This window comes from Catharus ustulatus, chromosome 10, assembly GCF_009819885.2.
Source record: "Catharus ustulatus isolate bCatUst1 chromosome 10, bCatUst1.pri.v2, whole genome shotgun sequence".
NCBI classification, from domain to species: Eukaryota; Metazoa; Chordata; class Aves; order Passeriformes; family Turdidae; genus Catharus; species Catharus ustulatus.
This window is the reverse complement of record NC_046230.1, coordinates 17331594-17345908: the sequence shown is the minus strand read 5'-3', so window position 1 is coordinate 17345908 and position 14315 is coordinate 17331594. Positions and strand designations below refer to the sequence as shown.

The 14315-nt window shown below is 43.8% G+C and overlaps 1 protein-coding gene across 2 annotated transcripts in view; it reads right to left on the bottom strand.

Moving 5' to 3' along the window:
- The window catches only part of DIS3L2 (DIS3 like 3'-5' exoribonuclease 2), a 180868-nt gene that overhangs the window by 84647 nt on the left and 81906 nt on the right, over window positions 1–14315 (bottom strand). For both annotated transcript variants that reach the window (XM_033069041.1, XM_033069042.1), the window contains exon 11: window positions 3347–3426. In XM_033069041.1, coding sequence (XP_032924932.1) covers window positions 3347–3426 — 80 coding nt within the window. The remainder of the gene's footprint in view (window positions 1–3346; window positions 3427–14315) is intronic.

Sequence of the window (14315 nt, the reverse complement as noted above, 5' to 3'; positions counted from 1 at the left end):
TGCCCTCATGAGAGATTCAGCCTTGCCAGACCTGGACACACTCTTAACTTCTAAAACAACTCTTTGTCATAATAATTGCAGCTATCATAGCAACTTTTAGAGCCAGGAGTTCACAGGGTACCTCCAAAATATGTCAAAAGGCTCTACTAAGCACAAGATTGAGGTTCCCATAGGGGCTCTCCTAAACACCGAAGCGCTGGGAACAGCCACAACTTTGCAAAGAAGTGACCCCAAAGGACTCCCTGTTTTTGGACCTTTCTAAGTCTGGAAATCCCTGAAAAAATTTTAAGTCATAGTACAGATATCTTAGAAAATTTTACATATGCTGATGGACTTATTACCCCTGCTTTTACCAGCCACATTTCATAATAGTACCCCATGTACTGCCACAGGAGCCAGTGAACCACAGACTGACAATCACTGAGCAAGAGGCTCAATTCACACCAGGACAAAAAAGTAACAAGTCCAGAGATATTCAATCTGCATGCAAGAAAACGACCCAGGAACTTGTGATACAAGATGAATCTGGGTGTTTTCTGCCAGCTGCAGGTCTGTGGGCAGAAGTCCCCTGTGCCACAAACTGAAGAGAAGCATGTCCCCACCTAGACAGAGCCCAGTGCCAGCCAGGAAATGGTTGATGGAAAGAACTATCTCTAAATTCCCCATCAGGATGCAAAATAAGGACTGCAATAAAGAATGTGTGTCAAGAAATATGAATACACACATTTCTGTTACCTCCTCCTGCTAGGAACAGAGACTATGTGATGCTCAAACCCTGGCTGAGGATCCAACACCTGGTCTCTTGGACAACAAGCTCTGCAGCTGTATCTCTAAAGTGACACCTTAGAAATGGGCACAAAATACATCTTATACTGCCAACTGCATGCAAAAACAGATATCCCTTATAGGAGGCTTGCAAAATAATGTTACAATTGAGTTCTTCAGATCAGGAAGTATTTTTAAAAATTAACCTTTATATTTTAGCATTTCAATACCAAACAACAGTAGGCTGAGAAGAAGGTCCATGAAATGCTGCATCAAGTTTGTGCCTAAAACAGCACAACAAAACAGCAGCATATTGAAAGGATAAAGGATGAGAGTCCATCAGTACAGTTCCTAGCTGCTGTTATTGCTCATTTTCACTGCAAAGACTCTGCAGGCATCTCCTTGTATGACATCAAGAACCTCATAAATGGAGATGATTCCAGCTACTAGACTGGACATCTCTGCCTCAGGATCTCTCATGTTTTCAGCCAACACTGATGCACAGTTTTCTGATGTGCTGAGATTTCCTTCCTCTGCCTGCTCAGGGACCTGGGCTGAGCTGGCCAGGCAACCACCACACCTGTGTGAAGGATGCAGCCACTCCCACCCCACTGCTCAGCTCCCTCCTGAATGGATTACAACTGCACCAAAGACCATCAGGACCTGGTTTCCTGCCTGCACTTTCTCCTGAGCCACCGGGTCTTCTCAGAATAAACACCACAGACTTCAAAATAAATGAAAAGGTATTTCCATGGTGGTTCTTTCTGCACTGATTTAAAACGTGCACCAAAACTGGCCTTTTCAGAGTAAATTTTCCAGAGAGTAAATTTCAATTTCTTCAGCCAAAAGCTGAGGTGGTGATGGAGTGTGGGCAGATCACAGCTGAAAGGAGAGGCTGAGCACAGGACACCCAGGACAGGCACAGATAAGGTCACCCTTAAGGAAGGCTCCAGCTCAGAGCATCATCTCATTGAGGGGAGAACAAGGTGAAATGAGCCCAGGAAGGATGCATAGCTCCAACCAAAAGGCAGAGATCTGGCACATAAAGGGCTGCTGAGGGCAGGCTCCCAGCTAATGGTTCAAGGAAAATGATCTATGGGGGTCACCAAAGGCTTTTGCGAGGGGACAGCCACCAGTGAGTGCATTCACTTGACTGCCTCTTTTCTCCTCTGCTGGAGCTGGAAAGACAAGGCAGACTTCAAGGATGGTCACATTCCCCACCACTGCATACACCCACAAGCCCCAAGCACGAGTGGCAGAGCTGCAATGGCTTTTCAGGCTTTCTGGCAGTGAAGAATTCTTGTTCACACTCACACATTCTTTGAACACTTTCTCCAAACGCCTAATGGATAAGAGAACAATGCAGATGTATGCACCACAAACCAGCTCACTGAATGGCTCCTGCAGCATCTAAAACCCACATGTATGGAACAGTAAATGCTCAGAAGCCAGAGCTAAAACACTTTAGAGCTGAGGACCTGTGTGATCACAACACTGTCATAAACCTACAGTGATTCAGATGACAAAGTGGAAAGAGGGAGAACAGAGCTCAGCTTAGGATCTCTCAAGAAGATTCCCAATTTTCTGTGAAACAGAATGGCAAATTTTCCTTAATCTTCTCTCAAAATTGCTATTGTACACTACAATTAATTTTATTGGCCTCAAATTGTCTTTCACCTGTGCTTTTTTTATCCATTTTATAGCACTGTTATAGTACTCTGTACTTGGGTCTAAATGACACTACAATTCATTGGCCACATTGCACAGTATGAAATCAACTTTAAAAAATGGAAATTATGTCTTAGATGTCATCATATTGTGATGATAAGCAAGAGCAAGAAAAACTAAACCCATACCAAAAAAAAAAAACTTTATCTTCATCATTAGGGGTATATAGGCTAATCTAATCATGCAGTATTTCTAACCAAGTCTGTTACTGGATCTTATCAAACTAAATGAGCCAAGTTTGGATGGCAAAGTAAGCTCACAAGAGAGAAGTTCCTTTGGTCATAATCATCAAGATTTGGCTTCTGGAGCTTTACTTTCTGTTCTGTTGGCTTACAGCATAGTAAAGTACAAATAAGGCAGAAGAGAAAGCTCAGAAGGCAATGAGAAGAAAAACACAACTTATAAGGCACACTGTGCTCATCTGACACTTCCCAGCATCCCATAAACACCAAAAACAATTCAGCCAGTGACCTTCAAAAACTGGATTCCTTTACTCATGGACTGCAAACACAAGGTCAAAGTTCCACTCGACTTTAGCCTGCAGGAGAGGTGTATTAGCTATTCAGCTGTAACTCCCATAAAGACTGGAGACAGCTGAGATCTGCTCAAATCAAATTACAGCTCTGATTATGCAAAACACTGTGCCTTTGCATTTTCTAACACCAAGACTGAGTGCAGCTTGAAGACGTCTCCTCCAAGATTTTTCAAAACAAGCAATTAAAACAACAGGAGGAGAACTAGTTTATTACTCTACTTATATTTGGCAAAGAATACTTCAGGACAAATTATAGATAGTAGAGTGTCAACAGCTGAATACAAACATTAGAAGTATTTTGTAAAATATATCTCATACCGTCAGGGAGTTGTTTACAGGATAAAGCATCATCAAGATCTCTGGCAGTTGATGGGTCGATGGTGAAAATGCATTCTTTCCTATCCAAAGAAAAAAAGAAAAGGAAAATTTATCTCCCAGTCATGAAGAAGGTATCAAAACAGAGCCCATCAGAGACATCCAGACAACAACAACCATGTTTTCAGAAGACTCTGCTGCAACATCTTCCAATCTAATCTGAATACTAAATCTATTTTTTAAAAAACTGTTTAGACAAGTAAATCTCCTTGAACATTTTTTCACTTTTCTTTTTGGTTTAACTGCTTGGTCTTAGTAGTTTTCATTTCATTACAGATATTCCCTCATAAAAACTAAACAATTTAGCCCATCAAGTTCACTCCAAAGAAACAAGCAGGAAAAAGTCTAGATGCCTTGCAGCTAGAGTAAAAATAGATTGTTCCTAATTGCAAAGCTAAATGGAACACAAATAACCCTCATGCCTATGCCAAAGAGTAGATGTCACACCATCTGACACTCCATGAGCACATCTAGCACAGAGCAGAGGCACTGAAACACGTACAAACCAAGCTGAGTGTGACAAAACTGAGTGAGAGTTTTGGTCCCAGTAAAGACACCCAGAAGACGCTGGACTGCACAAAACCTACACTGCCAGTTATGGACCAAAGGGAAAATCAGGTTCAATAGGGAAAATGTGAAAGGGATAGGAAGGGCAATCAGCTCCTTAGAGCTTACAAATCAACTTGGTCCTCAGGAAAAGCTGAACATCCTTTTGCATGTGCTGTACCAGGTGGCATCTGGAACCTGCAGCCCTGCCCTGTCCTGCAGCAGTGGGTGGCAGGAACACTGGGAGCACACCAAGCTGGACCACAGTTATGGTCTAGGGCCACACAGATGGGACAAAAAAACATCTGACTCAGGAACCACCACTTTTAATAGAGCAGAGCCTGGCACCAGTGAGACACAAAACCTGAAGCATTCAACAAATAAAATGTCCTAAACTCTTGCTTCAGGGCCTCCCTTCATCCCAGGTTGTCCTACAGCAACTTCTTTCCCAGACCTCTGGACTACAGCAGAGTTCTCCCAAGCACTGTGAGGAATATGGAACCAGAGCTGAAGAGCAATGAGGTCAGTACAGAAATGGGTTTGCTGGTTTATTTTGCTTTTATCTTAACTTTTAGAGTAACTTCAGCCCCTCCCTAGTTAAAAGATCCCTAAGCACAATGGTATAGGCTGAGGCTGCCACGGAAGAGATCAGACCACTGCTTTTCTTCTTTTTGCCACAGAAAGACTCATATCATGATGGCAACTCCCTCCTAGAGATGTATAATCCAAACACACACTATTTTTCTTAGAGCATAAACACTGGTATTACTCCAGGGGTAGGAGAGGTGGGAGGAGAAAATTATAGTGAATTCTTAAAGGAGCAAGTGTACATGGAATTAGAAAGTCTTAGTCTTTTTGTACGGGTGCTATGTCAGTGAGAGCAGTGTCCCCAGCTTAGCAGACCTACCACTTCCACACTGAAATGCTCTGGGTGCTATCTGCTGGTGTCAGACAGCTGGCAGCATCTATTTATGTAATTCCACCAGGCACACTAAACAGAGATTTTCAAAGACATAAAAATCAGTAAAGCACTTCACTGCCTTCTGAGACTTTGAAATAATTTTGGAATATGCTGGCTTTCAGACTGGATAGCAAAGCTGCCTTAATCCCCAGATGCACATTAGTTTCTGATCCTTTGCATGCATCTAAACAAATTAAGAGACTGTGACACTGAAAGATATAAAATCTTTCAACTACACCAGGACTTTGATCTGTTGGTGCCAGCACTAAAAATCAATGAATTTTTAAAGGTTTGCAAACAACCATACTTCCATAAACGTGTATTCCTTAAAATTCCACCTAAAGATGGAATTTCAGGATACCACCACTCCAAGGCACCATGGAACTCTCTTTAGGGAGTTGTGCACATGCAGATGGACACTCCTATACTACAAACAGTATGGGCACACACGTGTGCCAGCCTGTATTTACATCAGGTCCCACTAATGCACAGAGTATAAAGTACCCTCCTCAGCCAGTAAATCTTTAAGTTATTTCATTTAAAAGAGTCAACTGAATGGACACAAATGGCTTGCTTTATCTAGCAAGTGAGCAAGGAAAAAGTTAAGAGCTGCTTCAAAGAGAATGTAGGTTCCTGTGTCAGGGGAATACAGAGCTTATCCCAGATGCTAGAAGCATCTGCCACCCATTGTGAATTGCAGCTCCAGACAGTTAAAAAATTCACAGATTGGTTTCAACAAAGTGCATATTTGCAGCCTGCCCTAAATAGAAGTGAGCAGAAAAACAGGGGTGCCAAATATTTTGCCACATTTATAAAATGGTAGCAACTAACAGGCTGTTTTGCTGAGATATATTTGGCCAGTCAAGGGTAATGCAGAGGCCAATGGTGGTCCCAGTTCAGAGAGTCCAAACCTGTAAGTCTGGTGGGGTAGCCCCAGCCTCCCTTTGTGCTCAGCCTGCTGCCCTTGGGGATGTGCTGGCTGGCTCTGAGTTGTCTCTCACACAGGAATGGCCAGCACAGACACAGCTCACAGCCATCTGAGATCCATAAACTCACAGATGCAAAGCTGTAGTGAGGTCCAAATTCTGATTTAGCATTTCCCACCAGGGTGGATGTGTTTAACCACCAGGCTCAGATCTTTTTCTCCTTTAGAACTATTCAAAGGACTTGGACTTTTAGCTTGTCACAGGCAGTTTATTCTGGGCACAGACTGCAAGGTGAGGTAAGAAAGTCACTGATCAAGTAAAACAAGGCATGATACTCCTTGGCATAAGGACACTGCAGAAGTGTTGCAGAACCAATGGCCAGGTAGTCAATGGGACAAGAGGAGCCAACCTCACAGCAAGAGCTCCAAGTCCACAGCAGTAAGATAATCCTGGCACACAGGACTACACCTAGACAAAATTTTCTGAGAGAATTCAGCTCACCAGTAACAACATTAAGTGTGATTAATCATATTTCTAGTTTTCAGTTTTTATTACTGAAGAAGTTTCAGATGGCCATAGGAACAAGAGCTGGCATGTGGGATCCATGGAATGATGGGACTGCAGCTCTGAGCCTGAAGGCAGCACCTGGCACATGTGCTCCTTCATGGTCTTTCAGCCATCTCCTCCTGCTCTTCCTCCAGGCCCAGTGGTACCACTTTTATCTCCAGGACCCACAGAGAGCTGTCTCTCATCCTGGAGAATCAGGCAGTGCAATGGAAGCAAGGGTGGAAGCCTGGGTGTTGGCAGCATAGCCTGCCCACTGCTCTGCAAATTGTCCCCTCCCTTGGCACCTCCACCAGCCACCCCTGCACCAGGTCTGTCCTGTGAAGAGGAAGGGGCTGTTCCAATTCCTGCCCTGGCCATCCTGTCTGGCTGTGCAATACCCCAAGGGAGGTGGCAGAAGGGAGATCAGAGAGATCAAACCACTTTTCTGACTGTAACCAGTACCAAGACCAGCCTGCAGTGAGCTGTTTCATTAAACCACAAGGGACAGAATGTTTCGTGCACCTGCTGATGTTACTTAAATCCACAGCTACATGCATACACATTTGCATGATTGACTACAGGTATATACAAACTGGCAGTGTCTCTATGGGGTGCTATCAAGGTGACCTTGTGGGTTAAGGATTTTGATCATCCCCCTCTCTCCCATCTTTCAGGGCCTCAAAGGAAGCATCTCTCATTGTAATCACACCTAATAAAAATCTGGTGTATTAATTTCAAATTGTGAAAACATACTTTGTAAAAGTAATGAGATGATCTAAGTCCACTCCTTCCCACATACACACCATTTGGTTAAAAGAAAATCGTTTAAGAGATAGAGACACACAGAGTTAAGAGATTTTCTGGTGTTCATGCTGGAAAGGACTGGAGATAAATATGTGCCTTTAAGAACCTCACAATGCTTGTCAAAAAAACCCCAAAACATCTCATTGTGGCAACTTCCACTTTTTACAGGACCATTTTCATGTAAAACAGACGACCAAAGCAGCTTTGCAGAGATGAACTTGCTCTGGCATGGAGTTTCTGCCAATGGAAGAACAAAATCTTTCCTCCCTTCTCCTTGATTCAGAGGTTCAGCACCAGAACAAGGCAATGCCTGCAAGACTTTGGGAGGATCAGGGGAACTGCTCACAAGTGGCCATGGTGGACCTGCAAGCAAGTCAGGAAAGGAGGAGCCACCCAGACTGCCCAGACCCTGCCAGCCCCAGCAGCACTGGCCAACCTCTAGCCCCAAGGCAGTGACAAGGGCCCTACTAAAGCTGGCTCTGTCTGGCATCTTGCAAATCAACCACCTGGGGAAAAAGAAATTACAGAATAGAGCACTTCGTTTATTAGACAGTAATGACGGTGTCAACCTATACAGGTTGGTATATCAATCCTAATTTAAGGAAAGCTAATTAAGTGCAGTGCTCTTTGAGCAGCTTCAGGAAGACTAATTAAAGCAGACAAGCATGTCTGCAGAGCAGTTAGTCTTTTTACCTTTAACAGCACCTAAAATAAATGGCTAGTGCAGCAGTAGAGGTAAGATAAGCAGTTTGTTGGTGAGCTGGAATTACCGTCATGGCAATTAAAATGTTCACAGATCACAGGACTGCAACAGCAGTTTGTTTTACTTTGTGCAAATACATACATCTATGTATACATCTATGCTAAGGTATTCACAAGAATCAGCAGAGAAAACACTGCACAGTTTGTGCCTCAAATATTGGTAAAATATATTCATTTTTGCCAGGTAAACTGTTCAGAATTAAACATATAACTTGGTTTAACCATACAACATGAACACCTACGACATCAGGAGATTACAAACTCCAGTGGTAAGGGCTCACTCTTTGCTCAAGAGAGAGGCTAGCTGGATCAGGATGAAACATTGCAATGGCAACCATGGGCTCAGGTTGTATTAGAGGCAAGGTTTCTGGCATGACCACCCAGCTGGGCACAGCTTGGGTGTTAACAGGGCAATTTTCCAGCTGCCTTGAGAAAAGTGCCAGTTTTGTGAACAGTAGACAAAGCAGCACCCTTCAGATCCTCCTGTGTGATCTTCCCAAGCAGCAGCACATAGATGAGTCAACTCACCAGTGGAGACATGGAGCCCATTTTCTCACCATGAATAAATGCCAACAACATGAAATACCAGAGAGCTGCAGGTACCCACTAGAGCATCAGCAAACCCTTCATGAAGCAAGACGTTGTCCTTAGCAGCTGGTGTAACCTTTCACAGCAGGCAGAGGCCTAAAGAAGCAAAGTATGACCCAGCTATTCAAACACCAGGCAAAGCAGAGGACGGAGGAATTTCACCAGGCAACACAAGCACAAGTCAGCTGGCAGCCAAACCATGCCCATGCTCCTGTGTGATACAGATCACCACTCCTCCTGGTCCTGGCAGCAGCCACCACCATCTCAAGTCACTCGGGTTGAAGCCCCAACTGTGGCATTTGTCTGAACTTGGACTGCTCAGGAATGGGGCTGTGGGCAGAAATTAGACTGCCAAGTCTCATGAGAGAAAAAGAGAGAGATTCTTTGCAAGAAAATCAAAGCACCTAAGGAAGGGGCTGAGCAGGGAATCACTGAGTCTTCCAACAGGAAACCCGGACACAGGGGCTGAAATACAAGGATATGGAAGGGAAGTGAATGAAATAGAATAGAACTATTTCAATTGGAAGGAATCAACAACAATCATCTGGTCCAACTGCCTGACCAATTTAGGGCTGACCAAATTACAGCATGTTGTAGTTAAGGGCTTTGTCCAGATACCTCTTGAACACTGACAGGGCTGGGGGCATTGACCACCTCTCCAGCAGACCTGTTACTGTGTTTGACCATCTCCTTGGTAAAGAAAGGTTTCCTAACATCCAGTCTAAACTTTCCCTGGTGCAGTTTTGAACCATTCCCACATGTCCTGTCACCAGGGAGAAGAGATCAGCACCTCCCTCTCCACTTCCCTGTCTTAGGACAGGGATAGATAGAATGAAGGCATCTGAACTTAATTAGCTCATTTACCACTCCCATTCTAACTCCCCTCCCATGAGCAAATTTCAGACCAAGCAGTATCTTGTGATGTCCACTGGACATTTACAAGGACCAACACATCTCAAAAAGATACAAAAGAGAACAAAGAACACACCAGAAGCCTGAAGGTGACTGAAAGTTGCTGTCTGTGAACTCTAGCACTCAAGACTCAACCAGCTCAGTGGTTACACACTGCCACCCTGCCCTGCCCCAGGCTCAGCTGTCATGGCCCACAGTCCCTCCAGTCACCCAAAGGCTCCTGAAGCACCAAGCTGAATCTTTTGCAGAAGCATCAGCCCATTTCCAAAGTCCAGACTGCTTCAGCTGGAGGTGAGACAGGAATGACCATTGTTTATTAAAGTTTCAGTAGTGCAAAGCATACTCTTTAAACTTGAGTATGTCAGTGCTAAGACATTTACAGTACGAGTGACTGCATGTCTAGACACTTGCAGTGCATTTACATTCTTCTAGGGACTCCTTAGATTGTCCTGTTCTCTCCACTTTGTGAATACATACAATAGCCTGGTGGGAGTGAAAGCTCAGCCTCCTGGTTTACTCTTATTAACTCCAGCTCAAAGCTGGCATTTTAAAATCAGGCATAGCAAAGGCACTTTTAAAATCTTTAAGCTCTTCAGGTCATTTCTAAGACCCTGCTGAGCACCATCTTGCAAAAGCTAAGCAGATACCATTTCTCAGAGCTGGAAACAGTTGTTTTAATTTGGGAACCGGCATCCTAGAGCTGTCAACTCATTCCAGTGAATGCTACTAACATTTTTTCACACACCAATCCAGTTGTTATGGCAACCACAAAAATCAATCTCGTTCTTCAATCACAAGTAAACCCAGCTCAACCACAGTGCTGGTGCACGTTTGTTACAAAGGGCCAATAAGCACAGGACCTGCACAATTCTGCCAATATTCATCACTCAAATAGGGATGAAGTACCCTTTCTCCAAGAGACATTTCACAGACCAATCAGTGCCTGAGCATTTGAGACTTTAACATCTCACTCCTAAAGACATTTATTACTTGTAGTGTCTACCACATTTGTCACACTTGATGTTGGCAGATTTTAGCTAAAACCCAAGAGTGGCTGCTTCCAAGACAGCCTCTTAAAAGGAATATATTTTTAAAATATGCCTGCAAGAGAAGTACCCTGACAAATCTCTGATGGCACTCTGAATACCCTGTAACAGACTGACATAAATACTTGACACATCACAAAACTCTTTTGGCACGGTGCATAAATTTCAAAACTAACTAAAATTATAAAATAATTGGAAACAAAAACTAATCCCTCCAAACACTGAGCGTTATAAACTACCAAAAATCCAGCAGAGCACAAAATGCATTGAAAGCCCAACTTCAAACCAGCACTACTCTTTTTAGTTTCTCTGTGTTTATGTTTTAGCTAATGTCCTGTCTTGGTTCAGAAAACAGACCTCTGTCCAAGAGAGCAGCTGACAATGACTCCTGGTGTATTACACATCTACAGCAATAAACTTTCACATTTTCACCAGGGACTGCTCACTGGATTGCTGAACCAGAATCAATTATTCCTTCTATTTACCCTTCTATTATTTCCTCCATATTTATCACCTCCAAGTAAGGGGGAAGACAGAAAAAAAGAGCACTGCAGGCTTATACCTATACGGCTTGAAAAACCAACATATATTATAAACAAGATCAGAGTCTCTGGGAGGCCAAGTACCAGCAGTATTTCCTACAAGTCATGCTGTAATTGTGCCACAAATATAATGAGTTCTCTGCACCACCACTATCCCACGCAAGAAAGCAAAGTGTAATTGAAAATGCACTTGCATTATATAAACTACTTTAATCATAGATGCACAGGGCTAGAAATGGAAGAGACATTAGGTCATCCAGCCCCCATAGGTATGAGCCAGGCTGCTCATGACAATACATTTGCAAGGACTTTCTCCTGTATGGTATCAAGCATCTTTAGTGATGGAGTTTCCAGCCCTTTCTTTAGCAGTCTACACTACAGTCTATTTTGGGTTGGACAGGAAAAGCTTCCTCTTTGTTATACCCTACTTGTCCTTATAACACCCCTTTCTATCCTCCCACCATTGTAAATGATTCTCATTTTTTCATTTTGGTCTACATATTTTTAACTATCAACTACTATATCTTTCACAACCTTCTAGTTGCAGTGTTGGCAGATACACATTGAACAGTTAATCCTTCCTTGTAAATCAATCCCTTATCTCCCAGAATATTTTTGCTAGTCTTTTCCAGACTGTCCCACTTCTAATCCATGCTGTGATATCTCCAGGACAGTTCTGCCTCATACACTTGCATTTGGGCCATCTATATTATGATTTATGGCTTGTTCATTTTTTTTATGGAGTGATCTGAGAATAACCTGGTAACAAAGATTCAATCACCCAAAAAGCGAGACAGATGGACAGGTTAAAGCATGCTTCAGATCACTCCATCAGAGGGGAACCACAAGGAAAATACTGTTTGTTGCAATGACCAGCCTGTCCAAGAGATCAGCTCTGAAATACCACAGCAGGGATACTCCAGCTCACCAGCTGGAGCAGTTCTGGGTTTCTTCAGCTACAGCACCAGAGACAGATACCTGGGTTGACACCAGGACTCAGACACCTCATCTCTTGTCCATCCTGAGCTATCTGACCTGTAGTGAGAGCAGGGCACGAGCAAAACACTGTGATATCAAGCAGAGAAACAGCATTTGGCACACTTGAACTGCACCACTTAACATTTATAAACATGAGAGGATATGGCACTTTCCTCTGTTCATCAAAACCCCACCTTGTGATCCAGTGGATCCAGAAAGAAACAGAGACACTGTCAGACTTATTTAAGATTTTATCCTCAGCTCCTTCTGCTATTCCTTCCACTTCTTTCCATTAAATAAGTATCCAGACAAGACTGTATGTATAACAATCTAGGTGCAAAAGTTACTACTGTTTTTCCCAATGAAACAGATTTCTAACAGATCAAGGTTAGGTGTGATGGCCTGCTAGATCAGAAACCAACCACACACCACCAATTCTGCTTGAAGCATCACTTCCAGTGATCACATGCACCTTCCTATAGGGAAATGGTGAAGCTGCCCTGTGTCTGTGTACACCAGGCATTGGTAACAGCATCTGAGAGTACAGACCATGCATCATTTTGTTCAAAACAGGGTCACCATAATTGCTGTAGCTACACTGTAGTAGAAAATGTTACGAAAACAGAGAGGAGGACCAAAGGAAGCCAACCAGAAGCAAGGAGCTGAATCACATCAATGGCAACACCACCTTGAGCATATTTACTCAAGAGTTTTACTTACTCAGCTAATGGCAGAGAAAGGAGCTAACGAGCTCTCCTCATCAGTCCAAGAATGGTACAACTGCCCAGACTGCCTGGAGAGCACAAGTAGCCAGAGCAGGTACAGTCACCATCACCAGGGTCTGGAATCAAGCCTGTTGTAGAGGAACTGCACCTGATATGCTTAGACACCACTGAGTAATCCTTTGTATGACACCTGTGTATCTAATCTGGTGTATCTCTCCATGGAGAACATTTAATCAGCCACAGAACAGCTCAGTGAGACAGCAGAGATCATAATCTGGCCCTTTTTGTGTCTCCACTCCACTCCAAGATAACAGCCAGTTCTGTAGCAATGTTGCTTATACATTTGCTAAACAAGTCATTTCTCAGTTTCCATCAGAAACCAGAGCATTTTTACATATCCTATTATAGCTGAGTAAGATTTTCTCTACTTAACACTAGCTTTTTGTAGTGGAAAATCTCCAGGAAACAAGCTGTTTAACAATGTTTTATCTGCCCTGCACTCATTCCTAAGTAAAGTTGTCCACCTGCCTTGGAAAGACATCTGTTTCAGAGGCTGACTGCTTTCTTCCAACACCCCTTGCACAGCTCAAGGCTGCCATTTTTACCATCACCTTTAATTTTATCAGCCAATAATCTCCTCGGGCATCTACAGCAAAGACCACGCTGCCAAACCCTTACTATACACAGTGCTAATCTCTGTTACCAGCTGTAACACTCCTTGAGAATGAAATAAATGGAAAGCAGAGCTGCAGTGCAGGTACCAACAGTGCTGCAGAGCTTCACTCCCCAGTGGGCAGAGGGACATAGCAGAGCACCTCTGCTCTTCTCCCCTTATCAGCCAAAGGAAGGATGCCACATTTCTGAAGGCAATTGAAGTCCTGCACTGAAATACAAAGACGCAAATTTTAACCGAAAGCTTCATTGCATTCATCTGCCTGCAAGAGCAAAGAGCAGCAACTCTGCCCTGCAAGGGAATCAGGTGAGCATTAATTGTCTCCTGCCAATGCAGTGGATCCTGACTGGCCCCTGTGCGCAGCCCTTTGAGCCTTGTGGGAGGATCAGCCGGTCACACAGCAGAGAAATGGTCTGAGGGGAATCTCATGAAGGTCAAAGGGAAAAACAGAGTCCTGCACACAGGAAGGAACAATCCTGTGCACCAGTACAGACTGGGGAAGAACCAGCTGGAAAGCAGCTTGGCAGAAAAGGATGTCCTGATGGACAAGTTAAACACGAACCAACAATGTGTCACTGCAGCAAAGGCGGCCAAGAGCCTCCTGGGCTGCACTAGGAGCAGTGCTGCCAGAAGGCCAAAGGATGCATTCCTTCAATTCCCTCTGCTTGGCACCAGTGAGACCACAACTGGAGGGCTGTGTCCAGTTCTGGGCTCCCCAGTACCAGAGAGATATCAACACAGTGCTGCAAGTTTGCTGAAGTGCTTTGGTGATGATGAAGGAATCGGAACATCCGACCCACAAGGAGAGGCTGAGAGAGCTGGGACTGTTCAGCTTTGAGAAGGCTCAGGCAGGGAGATCCTTTCATGTGAAAATACACCTGATACAGGGAGCAAAGAAGGCAG